This window comes from Cryptotermes secundus, unplaced genomic scaffold (assembly GCF_002891405.2).
Source record: "Cryptotermes secundus unplaced genomic scaffold, Csec_1.0 scaffold739, whole genome shotgun sequence".
Classification (NCBI taxonomy): domain Eukaryota; kingdom Metazoa; phylum Arthropoda; class Insecta; order Blattodea; family Kalotermitidae; genus Cryptotermes; species Cryptotermes secundus.
Genome location: NW_019744125.1, coordinates 254,237 through 269,743, shown reverse-complemented (window position 1 = coordinate 269,743; position 15,507 = coordinate 254,237). Strand labels below are relative to the sequence as shown.

The following is a 15,507-nucleotide window of genomic DNA, read 5'->3' as shown; positions in this document are numbered from 1 at the left end:
GGACACCTCAGAGCAAAATTAGGCAACAATTTCCCGCCCAAGTAGTTTCCAATGCCTCTGGTAAAGGAGGGAAATGTCACTTACCGACGGCCGACCTCGTTGGCGACAGGAGAAATTAAAGGGGGACGCACAATGGACAAATAACTGGTCTAAGTGCATGGGGAAACCCACCCCCTCTAATAATAATAATAATAATAATAATAAAATAAAATAATAGGCATAGATGAGAGAGAGAGAATAAAATTGTTCTTAAAGAAATGTGGTGTGAAGGTGAAGATGAATTCAAGTGTGCGTATGTCAACACCGCCACAAACTTTCGTGTTCTATGAATGCAAGGCATTTCTTACCAGCAAACTACTATCAGAGGTCTCTATTCGAGATATTATTGCGATCAGACAAACATTCGAAGCACGCAATCCGCTACAGCTTCCTCCAACATTTCTGGTTGAATTACAGAATGTTTTTCAGTCAGTGGGTCGCGGCTCGTCTGCATCCAGTAACGTCTACGGACTGAAAGTTCAACAGCACAAGCCAACAGAATAGGTCTAATAGTTCAAACGTTTGGAAAGTACTAGTCCATGTTTTTTTTAATTTGCCGTAATGACCTTGAACAACATGCGAAACCAGTTCACATCGCCATATTCAGCTAACTACGGTATAACACGACAAATTGTATGCGCCTAGGATTAGACTACATGATTTGTTTCTTTAGTGGAACCAATTTATATCGCCGATTAGTTACAGGGAGTATGGCTTTCATAATAACACTGAAAACCTAAGCTATACATGACTTAAATTTGAAAGAACACATATTCACGTTCCTGCGGCAATCACTTATTCTCTAAATATCTCATAGAGTCCTCTAGGTATACGCAGTCGTCTGTAATATACGGATTAAGATGGTCTGGAAACTTGACTGTGATCCCTGCACCGGACGTAGGCAAGCAATAGAGGGAAAAGTGTATAGACAATTTAATTAATGAAATTAAAACGCTATTGCCACAGCTGCGTGATTCTGAAATTTACATTTAAAAAGTAAGGCGCAAATAAAATGACGCATGTTTGATTTCTGTGTGGAAATGAATATTTCCACTTTGGTAAGCTTTATAGGCTTCACGAATATCAGACGGAAAATTTCAATCCAGTGAGTGAATGTCGCACTGCCTTACATAGCTCTATTTTATTTATTTATTTAATTTGTAGTTTACTCAATGATTCACACAATGGAAAAGGTAAAGCTTTCCTTGTAACAAGTCGTGGAGGCACATAGGGTTGTGAGACGTCGAGACTCCCACATTTTACAGACAATCTCCTCACACAAATGGGGCTGAGGTTGGCAGGCCTTATGCGCCGGTCGTCCTTCATCCCCAGGAAGATTCTTGGTATTCATTTCTGTTTGAGTCCATAGTGAGGCTTCAGAAATTATGTCAATTTAAAAATCAAATGACCTCATCGGGAATCAAGCCCGTGAACTTCTGACTGCGTCAAATATTTTTATGACTGTGAATAATGAATTCGAAATGGTTCATAAGGAAGTTGTCACGACCTGTAAGGACTGAGGAAAACAAAGAACAACTTCAGTCAGGACAGTAGATCTCTCATTCGAGATTCGAACAGGGAACTTACGAAATGTTAGCTCTACTGCTTCTTATATTAAATTCCTCGGTTCGAATATCAGCCTGTATAGCGTTTGCTCTGGCCAATTCATTTCATTATTCTGCTCGATCAATACAGGCAAATACAGGGTGAATCGTATAGAACCGGCCCGATGAATTTGCTAATAATTCCGCAGGCGATGCATATAACCGCTCACAATTACGACATAATAATCCGTGGGCCGTGCTGAGTCGAATGGTGTGCGCATGACCGGCAAGTTGCAGGCCTTATGCTGCAAGGTCAAGGACAATGCCGAAACGTGTCTGCAGTGGGCAGCCGACAGTCATGGAGTTCACTGTTGAACAGCGAATGTTTCTAATGCCTGCTTGAAAACGGCGGAAACTTTCAATACCTGCTCTGATCACGGCACACAATCCAAGATAAGATATGTGTAAATTACTTTAATATCTGTATGGTACATTTTATATTACAGCTCATTTCGTCGGGCCGGTTCTACACGTATATGAATCACCCTGTAGTAGAGTAGAACCCTAATGCAGGCCACAACCGCTTCCTCTTACAACCCTCCCAATTCATCAGCCCCAATCAATCAAGTCACAACCGCTTCTTCTACATCCCTCTAAATTCGCCATTCTTAGTTATCATTGCCTTAAAGACATCTTACGCTGCTTACGTGTGTTTGATAAAGCGCTGTTACATAAAATAAAATAATGTTATCAATAAGAAAGCCATCCGGTGTAACATACAAACAAAAACAAACTCCGTGGCCTGTAGTTCGCAAGCGAACTATACAGACCGAGCGACCGCCGCTTGTCGACGAAGTTGGTGCCAACTTTTGAGGATAGAGGGTGTCACGTGGTCAGCGCAACAGATCCCCACGGCCATTAATCTCGGTCTTCTAGACCGGAGCCGCTATTTCCTTGAAATAACTCATCAATTATCCTCATGACGCTGAGTGGATCCCGTTCCAGACCCACTACTTCTCATGAAATGTGGTAGCGCCGGAAATCGAACCCGGGACCTCTGGATCTGTAGCCAGGAACTCTGAACACTAGACCACAGAGGCGATCATATTACTGCCTACGTATTATGACGTGAGAGTGTGACTACAGACGGGGTTTGATTTGGTAATTGGATTTACTGAACACTTACAGATCGTTATTGTAAGTAACCATAACGCTATCGCTAAATCACTCTGCAGTTCACTACAGCATGTATTAAGTCTTTTCAGTCTGCTGTGTCGTTAACAGCCGCTGTCTGGTAACGGATTCGAACGCCGTAGATTCATCAATTTCTTTGTTCACGTCCTTAGTGGCCGGCGACTGCCTCAGAAATGAACAAAGTCAACGGACGATCGATCAATCAGTAAGTCTTGGTGTCGAGCCCTTTCTGGACTTCACCAGATATTTCTTACTGTTTGACAGTTACGGTCTTGTTTCTGTGGGGCGTCCTCTCTGACGAGAGGACGGGTCTGTCTTTTGTATATGCCAGTGCACTTTTTCTCGGGTTCGAATCCCTTGGGTCTTGCAACCGTTTATTGTGTCAGATTTGAAACATACCTTTTCATTGCCTCCTACGACTCGCAGGATCATGGTGGAGGTATTCGACCCCGTCTCCACACGGTCCCCCCCCTTCCGACTTGGTCAAGCAAAGTCAAAGTCAACACCGCTAGTGTAGTGGTATCATGCAAGATTCCCGTAAATGAACAATTCCATACTTGTCCTGCTTATAACACCTCGGCAAGGACCGCATAGAAAACACCTATCCCAACAGTTCTTATATTTTTGCGTCACGGAGCTGTCGGACAGCTTCCCAGCTAGCCCATTGGTGCATGTTAGGAATCTGCTGCCTTGCAACAGCTGCTGTTTACAGAGTCACCGCTTAGCAACGGGTCTGTAAGCCACAATACGATGTGTAACAAAATCCCCGGACTGGAAATCTTCTACTGTACCGCAAGGCTGCCTACAAAAGCCACGACGTACCCCGAATAATGTTTCAAAAAAACAATAACGTCAGATAAGCAAACATTGATACGTTCTGCGGTTGCGCAGAGGTAACTATTCAGAGTGTGGTTTACTGGGATGTGACGTGGCGTAATGGAGACGGCGGATATCGACATTTCGGAACGACAAGTTATATCCATCTTCAGGATGATGAATCGGCTTGTTTAGGTAGGCAGGCTGCAAGCCCCCATGGGAGGGGGCAAAGAACTGGAGCCCAATTCAGTCAATATCCGCCTACACGATTATACCGTGTCACAGCCCGGGAGACCATTACAGAACAATAGCTTACAGGCCATTCAATTTGCTGGTATAAATTAACATAGCTTAACAAACTAACTTCCTGGAGCTGAATCCTTCTTGAGAAGCCGCCAGTCGCTCAGCTACTCAAGAATTCCGCGACATTTTATGGAACCCGAAGGATCATTACCGTATTTACGAGAGTCTTCCACTGGTCCCTATCAACCAGATCAATCCAGTCCAGTCTCCTTCAATATCAATTTAATATTATCCTCTCAGCTAGGTCTAAGTCTCCTCGGTGGTCTCTTTCCTTATGGCTTTTCCACCAACATTCTACACGCGTTCTTCTTCGCCTTCACGCGTGCTACACGACATGCCCAGCTCATCCTCCTTTGGTTTCATTATTCTAATTATACTCGGTGAAGAGTATTAGTTATGATGTCCTCATTATGCAGACTTTTCGAACCTCCTACAATTTAATCCATCTTCGTGCAGATATTTTCCTCAGCAGTTCCTCCCTTAATGTCATACACCAAGTTTCACACCCACACAGAATCACAGACAAAATTACAGTTACTAATATGAACTACGCTTTCTTAACTGCGCGAATCTTAATGATGCTGTCAATTACAGAGGCTGTGTAGGATCGAATGACTGTTGTGGGTGTGCATGAGAGCTGGCTTGTGTTACACCAGGATTTGTCTTCAGGAAGTGAGAAGAACATCATCAAAAAATGTTAGTCGCGTGAGCTTGCACGAGCATTGGAGAAGTGCGCATTACAAGGAGACGCACCCATGTGACCCTCAGGACGTGGAGAACAGAGGAAAATTCGGCGAGCAATCTTATTCACGACAAAGAGTACCGGGTCGCTATTAAGCAGCACCTGGAATATAAACGTTTCCTCATTGGCGTTTCGAAACGTCAGCGGAGCAGTGAACAGCTAAGAAGATTTCTGCTGGCTTTCTATATATGTAAAACAGGCGTAAAGTGAAAATGTAATAAAAAGAAGAACGAGGATTCTACCTCACTGATGCAGGCAGATAATGTGTCAAGAAGAGACATGAGATAACACGGCTTTGCTGAGGATGTACGATCTTCCACAGCGTAAAAGATTCTTAACAGGTTTATGGGGGAGGGGGAAGTCAATAATAAAATTCTAGTAACTAGTTCACCTTCGCTCCCCGGATCATCAAAGACTAAGATAAACGCCCGTGGGAGTATGTACATAAGGACTATTTTGAGACAATAAGAAATTTGTGAAGCGCATGTCTAACTAGAGACACTTTTCGTCCCGCAAGATGTACGTGCATCTCATGAGACTAGGCCTGAACACTGACATCTCGAAATACGATCTTTCCACTTCATAATATTCTGTTTTATGAGTGTTGATAAACCGAAATCTGACCGAGCCTATTATGTTACGGTTCTCTCAGACAGTGTTTCTGATCTTATTGTAGGAGCAGAATAATGCAGAAGGTAAAGATAGTCAGCTTCACGTGCCGGCCAATTTACCCTCGCAACCTACAGCAGAAAAAATCCCTGCCTTTGTCGGGTATCAAAGTGGATCGTCCAGCTTCTAGTCATCCATTTTGCTGATTAAGCTATCCTGTCGAGTTTCCAATGAAATTAACCTCGGACATTTTACGAAATAACTAACCAGTAGAGTACATAAAGAGAAATGTCACAGTAAGCACAGTGTTTACAGAAAAATAAGAAACTGGAAAATGCACTAACAAAGCTCAATAATTCTGTCATTGTTCCAAAATTTGTAAATCGCAAATGCTAAAGTTTCTGTGCCCCTAAAACTGGGGGTCGGACGAGGTGCCAAAATCTGGCCAACGGTTCTCGGGTTATGAGATAACGCCACATATAAGCAGTACTTGCATTATCCCGAAACGTGCAATTTTTATTGAAAGAGATTTGAAATTTTCTCGGCGGTGACTATGAAGAAAGCCGTCTTCTGGGATGTGGCGCCGTGTAGGTATTGTGTGAACCGACGTGTCGGAGGAACGTCGGTTCACACAATACCTACACGGCGCCAAATCCCAGAAGACTGCTTTTTTCTTATTGAAAAAGTTTACTGGATATAAAACGTGTTTCCTGTGTCTTTACACTGTTTCTGCAAACCATTGTTCGCTCCGAGTTACACTGAAGTTACACTGAAGATGCGATCAAAAATGAATGCAGGTCTCCTTATCAAATAGCTGCTACTGGAGTACGATTTAACTGATACTGCACCACGTCAACAAACTTAGTAACACTCGTCTATGTCAGATCTCATGACAAACTGTTTGGTGTTCGCTGAATTATTGCATTCAGTGAGACATGATGAAGGTGAAACACAAAAAAAAAAGTTCAGTAACTACGCGCTGTGAATGCGACAATAATTATATAAATTAACTCCATTCGATGTCTACAAATCTGAGACTATTTCATTATTAATTAGTTTAAAAGTAATGATAGTACACCAAAAAACAGGATAATGTGATCTCGTGTCAGTCTTTGCAGAATATCTAGGTAAAATGGTGGTATATTATTCTGGCTCTCCACCTTATCGTGGTGAGGCGGTTTACGTATGCCAAGGACCCTGAGAGCTATACCAGCGGTAGCGTAGCTACTGGCAGGGCCTCCCTTGCTGGACAGGTCAAAGGGTAGGCATCAGACGAAGAGAGACACCAAAAACCAAAAACTGATGCCGGAAGCAGCGTCATCAGCAGCGACTTGAAGCACAGAGCAAATGATGCTCGAGATGGTTCAAGTTCGTATAGCAACAGGCGTGACCAGAGTGGTTTGAACGGCTGTTGTACTGCGATGTGGAAAGCAAATGGGAAAACTACCACATTAGCACTTTTCCTGGATAGTCTCTTTCAAAAAACAGAGACACCATGTATGCGAACCAGATGACGAGGAAGAAGACGTAAGAAGATGCTGGATGACCTTGGGGACAGAAGAGGATATTTTCATTTGAAGGAGAAAGCTCTAGATCGCATTAAGTGGAGGAACTGTTTTGGAAGAGACTGTGGACCTGTCGTGTGACAGATTACTGATGAATGAATGAATGAATGAATTAATCTGGCACCATAAGAGTACAAAGTAGTAACAAACAACAGGGGTCTTGGAAAGAGAACACATGGCACTTACTTTCTTTCAGTGTTCCACTAAACGTGGTGTGACTACAAGAAACTACAACTTAATTTGCTGTTTCATTCACAGTTACGTCAATATCACGGGCTCCATTTTACAAACTCATTATCCAATCACAATACGCAATATTGAACAAATGCACTTTCCAATAAGGCTTAAATAAGCATTCATCCTAAAAATGACGACAGAGAGACTAATGTTGGCAGGTCAGCCTACTGGCAGAATAATTACCTACAACCAGCACATGCAAATTCAAAATCTCACGCAGCACCATTATGATTTTATTGCATATCTGATGCAACGATGAATAAATTTGGTAATATATCTGCGTACAGATCAGTCTTATGGGATATGATGTCGTGTAGTCTGCTAGGGGTTTAATGGCGTTTCGGAGGAGAATACTGCATCTGTCTTCTGGGTAGAAACTTAGCTAAGCGTAACTGGGGCCCTGAGAGAATAGTCTGCATGCTCCTCCGAAACATCGGTTAACATCTACCAGACTGAACGGTGTCACACACTTCAATACCATATACATAAGAACTATCTTGCCGTTCTACCCTGAAGGTGGTAGTAGCACGTTCCTGCAAACGGTCAAGCGAATTTCCACCACAACCCATAAGACGGTAATTTTCAGTCACCGTCGTTGAGAATCTCACACGTTAGAGCAGGCTGATAGGTTTAGGCTACCCGACATGCTTCGGAAATAAACCTACAATATTAAAGTCAAGGAAAGCTCTCAGAGTCAGGAAGAGGCGTGTACTCACTCTCCGATACGCTGGCCGTTCCAACAGTCGGCCGTGTCTCTCGTTTCTGCGAAGCTCTCATCGGAACAGAGCGATTCCGCAAGGTTGGCGTAGAACCCACGACTCTTGGTCAGACTGGCCAGGAAGTGATGCAGCTGCGTCGCCAGGCTGTCCTCTTCGCTGCCGCCCCCTGTCCACTGCAACGACCCTCGGTGGCCGTGACCTACGGACATGAAGAGTTTCACTCAATGCAGAGAGCCATGGGCAGCCCGAACAGAGGTCCCGCACATCACCTGAAGAATCGACGTGGTGACCTTCAATTCAGAATCCTTCACATGAGCTACTGATCCTGCCACGCTATGCTTTCTTCATGTTCAGGTCACAGTCCTTATCCACGACCACGATCCCGACAATTCCGAGGCTTCCGTGGTTTTACTCAGCTACTTTAGGCAACTTCTACTACAACACCTTAAGAGATCATGGCCGTTAACTTTCACGTCCTTCCAGTTCATTATTTAAAATCACAGTTCTACTCGACGCTACACAATCTATGGATCGCTACATAAACTATGAAACAAGATTAAAACTAAAATATTCAACATGCTCTTCTCGCTAAGTGCAAATTTATTATTATTTTTGCTGCTGTTGGTATCGTCGTCGCCTCTCTAATCATTAGGTTTTCTGTCCAGTTCCAATTCAGGAATAATCTAGAACCATGAATCTTACATCGAGTTGGCAGGACTCCCCAGACGGGGGATCAGCCTGTCGCAAGATCGCTACTTAACACAGAAAAACACAAACGCAGAGAAACGGGCAGACATACAGAATGTCCTAAAGTCGTTTCACGGAAATTATCCTCACGTTCAAGAGAAAAATGACTTTATTAAAACTAAATGCAAACTGAGAAAACACATCAGTATCAAAGTGGTGATAGAAAGAACTAACCATAGTGTTACCACCTGCTGCAATAGAAATTTGAACACAAGTGATAATTATCACAGTTAAACAATGCACCGTTTTGGTAAAACGACTTTCAGAACATCCGATACGCACATGCCTCGAGTGAGATTCGGGCCTTGGACCGCACTGCCACTTCGATCGGGTAAGGATGAAGCCTTGAAGAAAATGCCTTGACAGATAAGAGGAGCAGTAACAGACACACGGACGAAATACGTGAAAAGCTCAAATTTATGCTCTCCACCCAGAGGCTTAGCTGAGCTGGGCGTGTGTAATTAGTGGGGCACACAAGAAATTCATGCAACCCTTCGATAGCTAGAAGTCAATGAGAGAAAAACATTAAAATGAATTTCAAGACAATAAGCTGTAAGGGTTGGATTTTGCAGGGACACAGTTCAGTGGAGAATATACGGCGACAAACTTCGAGTTACACAAAAGAGGAATGGGAAAACGCACTGAAAATGGCTCCTGCCGACAGCTCTGCAGACTGACTTTGTCAGAGAACCGTCTTGGGGAACCTGTAACAGAATTTGGTAGATTGGTTGAGAGTCCAGGGGAAAGACAAATACTTATTAAATGGACATTGTTACATTAATGGCTCGTGAATTCGCTCCTATATGGGACAACAGTTATAAAGTCTTAAGGCATTAGACATAGCTTCTTTAAAATTAGAAGCTTTGGAAATAAGCAGACGCATTTACATCATCTGAAGCCCTGAAGGTCAGTGGTACCAAGTCTAGTAACACAGCTTATAATATTATTGTTATGTAAAAGGTAAAAGTAAAGCTACCCTTGTAACAGACCGTGAAGGTCGATAAGGTTGATAGACGTCGAGGCTCCCACATTCTCTACACAATCGGCTCACAGATGGCGGTAAGGTGGACAGCCTTATGCGCCGGCCGCCCTTTAACCCCAGGAAGATTCCTGGTACTCATACCTGTCAGAGGCTGAGGCGACCTCAGGACCATAGTGTGGCTGGAAGGATTATGTCAATTGAAAAATCCGCCTCATGAGGTCTCGAACCCGCAACCTTCCGACTTGTAGCATAGTACCTCAACCAACTACGCTACCGCGTGCCCTTCATATTGTTGTTACGCAATGGTCTTTAAATACCTTCATTCCAAACCGAAAGAAAAACTGAAGCTCCTGAAGGGGTCTGATTGCTTCTTTCTGTGCCTCTTTAACAATATAGTTATTCTCATACAGACATTCTTTTCACCTTACACGAGTATATTGTTGTCGTCACATTGTAGATACTCCGGCTGAAATTCTTCTGTTCATTAATAACGGACATTATTTGCTTTTGGTTTCAGTTCTGTTCACAATTCTTTTCCCCATCACCATCTATCACTGCATGGAATTTGCTTCGTCCGCAGGGCTGCAGCTGACGGCGTGCGAGATGGGAGGCCAGCCACTGAGCTTCAAATGTCATACTGACAGCATAAATTAATTTCTTTAAAATATTTTTGATAAGGATATATTACAAATAGACCATATCCATTTTCACACTGGTTTATGCACCGCCGTAATTATTACGATTTAATATAATTTAGTAAACACATCGACTGCCTCTATGGTCTAGTGGTCAGAGTTCCTGGCTATAGATCCAGAGGTTCGGGTTCGATTCCCAGCACTACCAGATTTTCTCAGAAGTAGTGGGTCTGGAACAGGGTCCACTCAGCCTCGTAAGGATAACTGAGGAGCTATTTCAAGGAAATGCCGGCTCCTGTCTAGAAAACCGAGATTAACGGCCGTGGGGATCCGTTGCGCTTACCATGTACACCCTCTATCCGCAAAAGTTGGCATTAACTTCGCCGACCAGCGGCGGTTTCTCGGTCGGTATAGTTCGCTTGCGGACTACAAGCCACGGAGTAAACACATAACACTGCAACATAAAATAGGGAGAAGAAGCCGTCCTATTTACGAGCAAACAACGGTACGCCATCTCTGAAAACCTAATTGGAGACGAACATCAAAATATTTGATTCGTTTCATTCTGGTCCGTCACACTAACAATATCATGAAAAGTTAAACAGTTCCGTCTAGTGTGACTGCTGAAGATTTTTCTTATTTCAATTATTTATGCCCTTACAAGTTTCGGTCTTCAGAGACCAATATCAGAGGGACACCTTTACATCGATACACTTGGAAGCTACTATTACAATATATGTTCTGAACGTTAAAATATATACATATAATATTAATAACATATAATTGGGTATAAAATTTAAAGTTTTACAACTACAGCGGCTGCTCCAATACATTGCAATATTTGTGATTTTATTGGAATTTATAAACCAAGCGGGTTCGTGTCGTCCCTCTTATTACTTATCTTGACGGGGGCCGAAGGTGTGCCGCCCTGTTCTCGAGAAGAGGGTTCTTTGATGTTGTCCTGTATGTTTGTGGCGCGCCAGAAATTCGATTCAAAGGAATTAAAAACTTTAGCGCTCACTCAATACTCAGTGTGACACTAAAGTCAACGTGGTGATGATGTCTTATCTTGTTAACTCGGTCAGAAGAGATCTTGTGATGAAGGTGTGAAGTTCAGGGCATCCTATATCGTGGGTTCAACTGAATTTCGGTTTCTCTGGTCTGCGTAAGAAGCCAACTAACTGCTATACGGTGACATTGGTGGGTCTGAGGATAGGGAATCAATATGAAAAGTAAATTCTGGCTCGGGTGGAGGCAGCGCTACTGGAATATGGATGGATATTGCTTGCCTACACAGAAAGTGGAAGGAAAGTTAAGATTCTCAGACAGGTGGACTGCCCTGTTTCGCTGGAGGCACACATGCACTTCTTTCCGTTGCTACCAACACAGGCTGACGAGAAATGCAGTAGTATTTATGAACTCTCATTCTGACTGAAGTGTTTGGAAAATGTTGCAAGAAAATTATTTGTGTGGTACCAAGCCTTAAGGTGCACAGGAGGCGAAGACGTAAATACCTGAGCGAATCCTAGACCAGATTCACACCTACATCTCAATTCTGTTGCCTTTATAGGGGGCAAATAACTTCATAGGTAGGGGCTCTGCGAGCTCAAAAGCAGTTCTGGCTTTACGAGGAAGCGAAATCCGGCCGTTCAGTTAACAATCTCTCATTCTACTGAGCTACCACAGACCACTGATCACAATAGTGTTTCTTGATAAGGTCAATAACACAGTTTTGATACAGTGATTCAGTGAATGTACGACCCTTCGGAACAATGAAAACAAAGCTCGGAACGAAGAAAGCAGCCTTCTGGGATGTGGCGCCGTGTAGATATTGCGTTAACCGACGTTTCGGAAGAACGTATCACCTCCATCTTCGGGGTAGAAGAAAATCCGCCAGCGAGGAACCAGCGTGAGATGATGCTAACAGACTAATATCTACACGGCGCCACATCCCAGAAGACTGCCTTCTTCATAGTCACCACCGTGAAAACCTCAAATCTTACAAAGCTCGGAGCATTTGGAATTGTTGAAAACCTAGAAACTTTACCAGACATCAGAGGAGTTGGTATGTTGAATTTGGGGCGAAAATTTCTCCTTAGAATCGCCTGTAATTTAAAACAATATTAAACTGTATTACACAAATCATTTATTCGAATAATAACGAGAATACTCACGACGTGTCTAGACGCAAGCAAATAGAAACAAAGAAACAAATTATAAAATAAAAACAGAAAAATTAAAAAGAAAATGTAATGAAGGAAAGGAAAGAGAGGAAGGCCAAAAGAAACTAACAAACAGACAGAGTGCAAGCAGATGTTCCGCTGTCCGTCATATCCTTGGCACACTTTCGACGACAAAATAAGCAATCACAACTGTGCAATTCGACAAGATATCCTCAGGTTGATGGAGACTAATGCCTTCTGTAATGCGACGCACTGTAGTTTGCTCCCTATGTACCAAGACGAAAGTTATCTTTAGAAGAGTAATTCCGCAGCCCTTCAGCGACCTGAGCACAACGATGTACCAGTAAAAAGCATCGGAAACGTTTCGAAGATCCGACTGAGACTGACCTGTGGAGATGTGTCCCTGTGTGATGGTACCACTCAGAACTTCCTGCTGTCCGGATGCAAGTGTGTCGCCGTGGTGATGCCCAACAGAGGTATCGGCATCGTGGTCCCCCTTATCGGCCCAGCGTGCCTGTCCACACGCCCTTTTCACCTGGAACCAAGACGAAGAAGAGAGGCAGTGAGGTATCAGAATAAGCATAACACAACCGTCAATAAGTATTGTGAATGTTTGTGCAGACCAAAAGCACTGACTGCTCGTTTTAAGGATACCCAATTGACGGATCTTATCGCTGACACGTTTCAAAACTTGATGTCCACTGGCACGCGTTCAGAATTTCTTGATACAACGGAAACATAAGGGACCTTGCCCCCCCCCACCCGGCCGCAGTGTCCGCCTTAGAATCTGAACCATGAATTTCTCAGTGAGGGAATTACCGCCAGTCAATTCTGAAAAGCACCGCTCTTTGATTCTTTTATATTCATTCCTTTCTGCTTACGTTATGTCTTTACCTTAATTATGATTACCGCTTATTATATAAAATAAAACATACATTATATATTTATCTTCCGTTGCTATTATTTTCGTCTGCATGCACTATCTTAGGGCACAGGGAGACCTCTAAGGCCGTGCGGCCCCGTGAGCATAGGCACAATCTCCAACAGGGTCTTCGAGAAAAATCAAAACTAGCCGAACATGCCTATGAAGAGGACCACAGGGTAGGCTGGTATGAAGCTGGGATTTCTAAATTAAAAGTAACAGCAGGTACAGGAAACACATGCTTAAGCAGCCCGATCAGCCAACCCAGTTTGGGCATTCCTCCCTTCTGGACCCGCCTTATCAGCAGTGAGTGTGGCTACTCACAGAGAAGATCAGTATCATCTCACAGATGCTTCATGGGCTTACATTACGTTCTATTCCAGAGAGTTCACACATAGCCTGGTCCCAAAATATATACAGCTGTGGTTATACTGACAGAGGTTGTCCACTGATTGAGGTTAGCTCTTTCCGAGGGACCCAACAGAGTAGGCGTTTCCCCCCCCCCCATTTGAGAACGGGAACAGATCTAGTTTCCGAAACGTTGCGTTCTCTAGTTTTTTCAATTGTGTACACCACCGTCAGAACCGTTTAGAATCTGCCTAAGACTGAACAACGTCGGATGATGAGACAACTGACAAATGAAGAATCAGAAAGGATCTGGAAGAAAGCGATCATGGCCTAATCGAGACATTTTCCTAGAGGGACTGAGGAAACATCTTAATTTCCACCCGTTTCCCAGTCGAAATTCGAACCGAGAAACTCCCTAATACAAGTCTAGAACATTACAGCTACTCCACCCTGTTAGGTGCCTACATTTCGTTACAAAATAGGGATATTAGGCTACACAGGTGAAATAGGATTGTCACCTAACATAATACAAAGGGGTCGAAGCTCTCTATATACATTGGTTCTGGTAGACAGCGCACTTACGCTTCGAGGGTCGGCCCTGCGCGTACTCTTCCGTCTGAGCGCGCACTCGCAAAAACATATATGCACGGCATGTGCATGTATAATAATGTCCTTGAGGGGGGGGGGTAAGTTCGGAAAGTCGAGTGTTGTGGCCTGAAGGCCGACTCCCGGTAATATGTTAACAGAGTATTAACTTTTTGTATTTTAGGGGAAAATGTTGGTTAGGATAGAATTAGTTTTTTGAAATGCTTGTAAGACGTACGAAAGAGGATGTAGGAAGGGTTAAGAAACTTTAAAGAATTCCTACGTATGGACTTAGACGGACATTGGCTTGCCACGCGGGAATGTCCAGTCAGCAGAATGATGTTGAATGTATATCGAACTGCTAACTACAGAATTTACACTTGTGTGATGGGGGGACGTTTGCAGGTAAAAGTGTTAGCCAAATGGTCTAGCAGTAAGGGGCGTGTCCATCCCCTTAGGATCCCAGCCAACCACTTGGGACAAGACGTCATTATAGGCGGGCTTACACCCCCCGGGAAAGTAATGAGTTAGCATGAATAAAGGTATATAACCCAGAGACCAAATTAGTAAGGGGATTATTCTAACAGTAATTTTGGCCAATTGCGGCCGAAGGCCATGTCAGAATGGGCACCGAGTACACACAAGGCAACGCCATCCGTCTGCAGACTCAACAAGTNATATATAGTGGCTGAGCAGGACAGGAGAAAGAGGAGACTAGCGACCCGCAACTGGGTGAAAAGAGAAAGATGAGGTCCAAGAATCGTCTAAGAAAGTGTAATGTGTAACCCGACACCAGTCGGCTCTTTAATTGTGATATTACCAAAATGTATATAACTGTATATTGCTTGTTTATACTAATATAGGGTAGCATAGGGTGAGGATGTGGGTTTCTGTTGTGATTTCCTCCCTTACCACATTTCGCACCTGCGCCCTCCAGCCAAGCCCGGTGAACAGTGTGCCCCTAGCCAATGAAGCATCGATAGAGGAAGTAATTTAGCAGTTTCCTTAGCCCACCCCCTGTGACTGCAGGACAGAAGGTGACAGCGGGAATACCTCCACACCCCCATGTCGCCACGGCATAACAGGTGGCATAACATCGAGTGATAATTAAGTTCGGTACCACTGTGTCGGCATACAAGTGCCACCTGCAAATGCAAAACGATTAACCGAAGCAACCAATACGCATTCGCATTCATTTCTGATTTTAATATTCTGTTACTGGTTCAGAATTACCTGCTGGCCCTTGATTGCATCTCACTAACGCAAAGAAACAATAAGCGGCCAGTAGCTCTGACAATGTAAACAAGTTCATTTCGTAAGATTTGAGGTTTTCACGG

At 43.6% G+C, this 15,507-nt stretch overlaps 1 protein-coding gene across 1 annotated transcript in view; it reads right to left on the bottom strand.

Annotated features, from left to right (window-relative positions):
* LOC111874526 (division abnormally delayed protein-like) overlaps window positions 1-15,262 on the bottom strand; it is a 123,922-nt gene extending 108,660 nt beyond the window's left edge. The window contains exons 1-3 of the mRNA XM_023870096.2: window positions 15,185-15,262; window positions 12,703-12,850; window positions 7,766-7,967 (exon numbers count right to left, since the gene is read on the bottom strand). Coding sequence (XP_023725864.1) covers window positions 7,766-7,967; window positions 12,703-12,850; window positions 15,185-15,262 — 428 coding nt within the window. The remainder of the gene's footprint in view (window positions 1-7,765; window positions 7,968-12,702; window positions 12,851-15,184) is intronic.
* Between the last annotated feature and the right edge of the window lie 245 nt (window positions 15,263-15,507).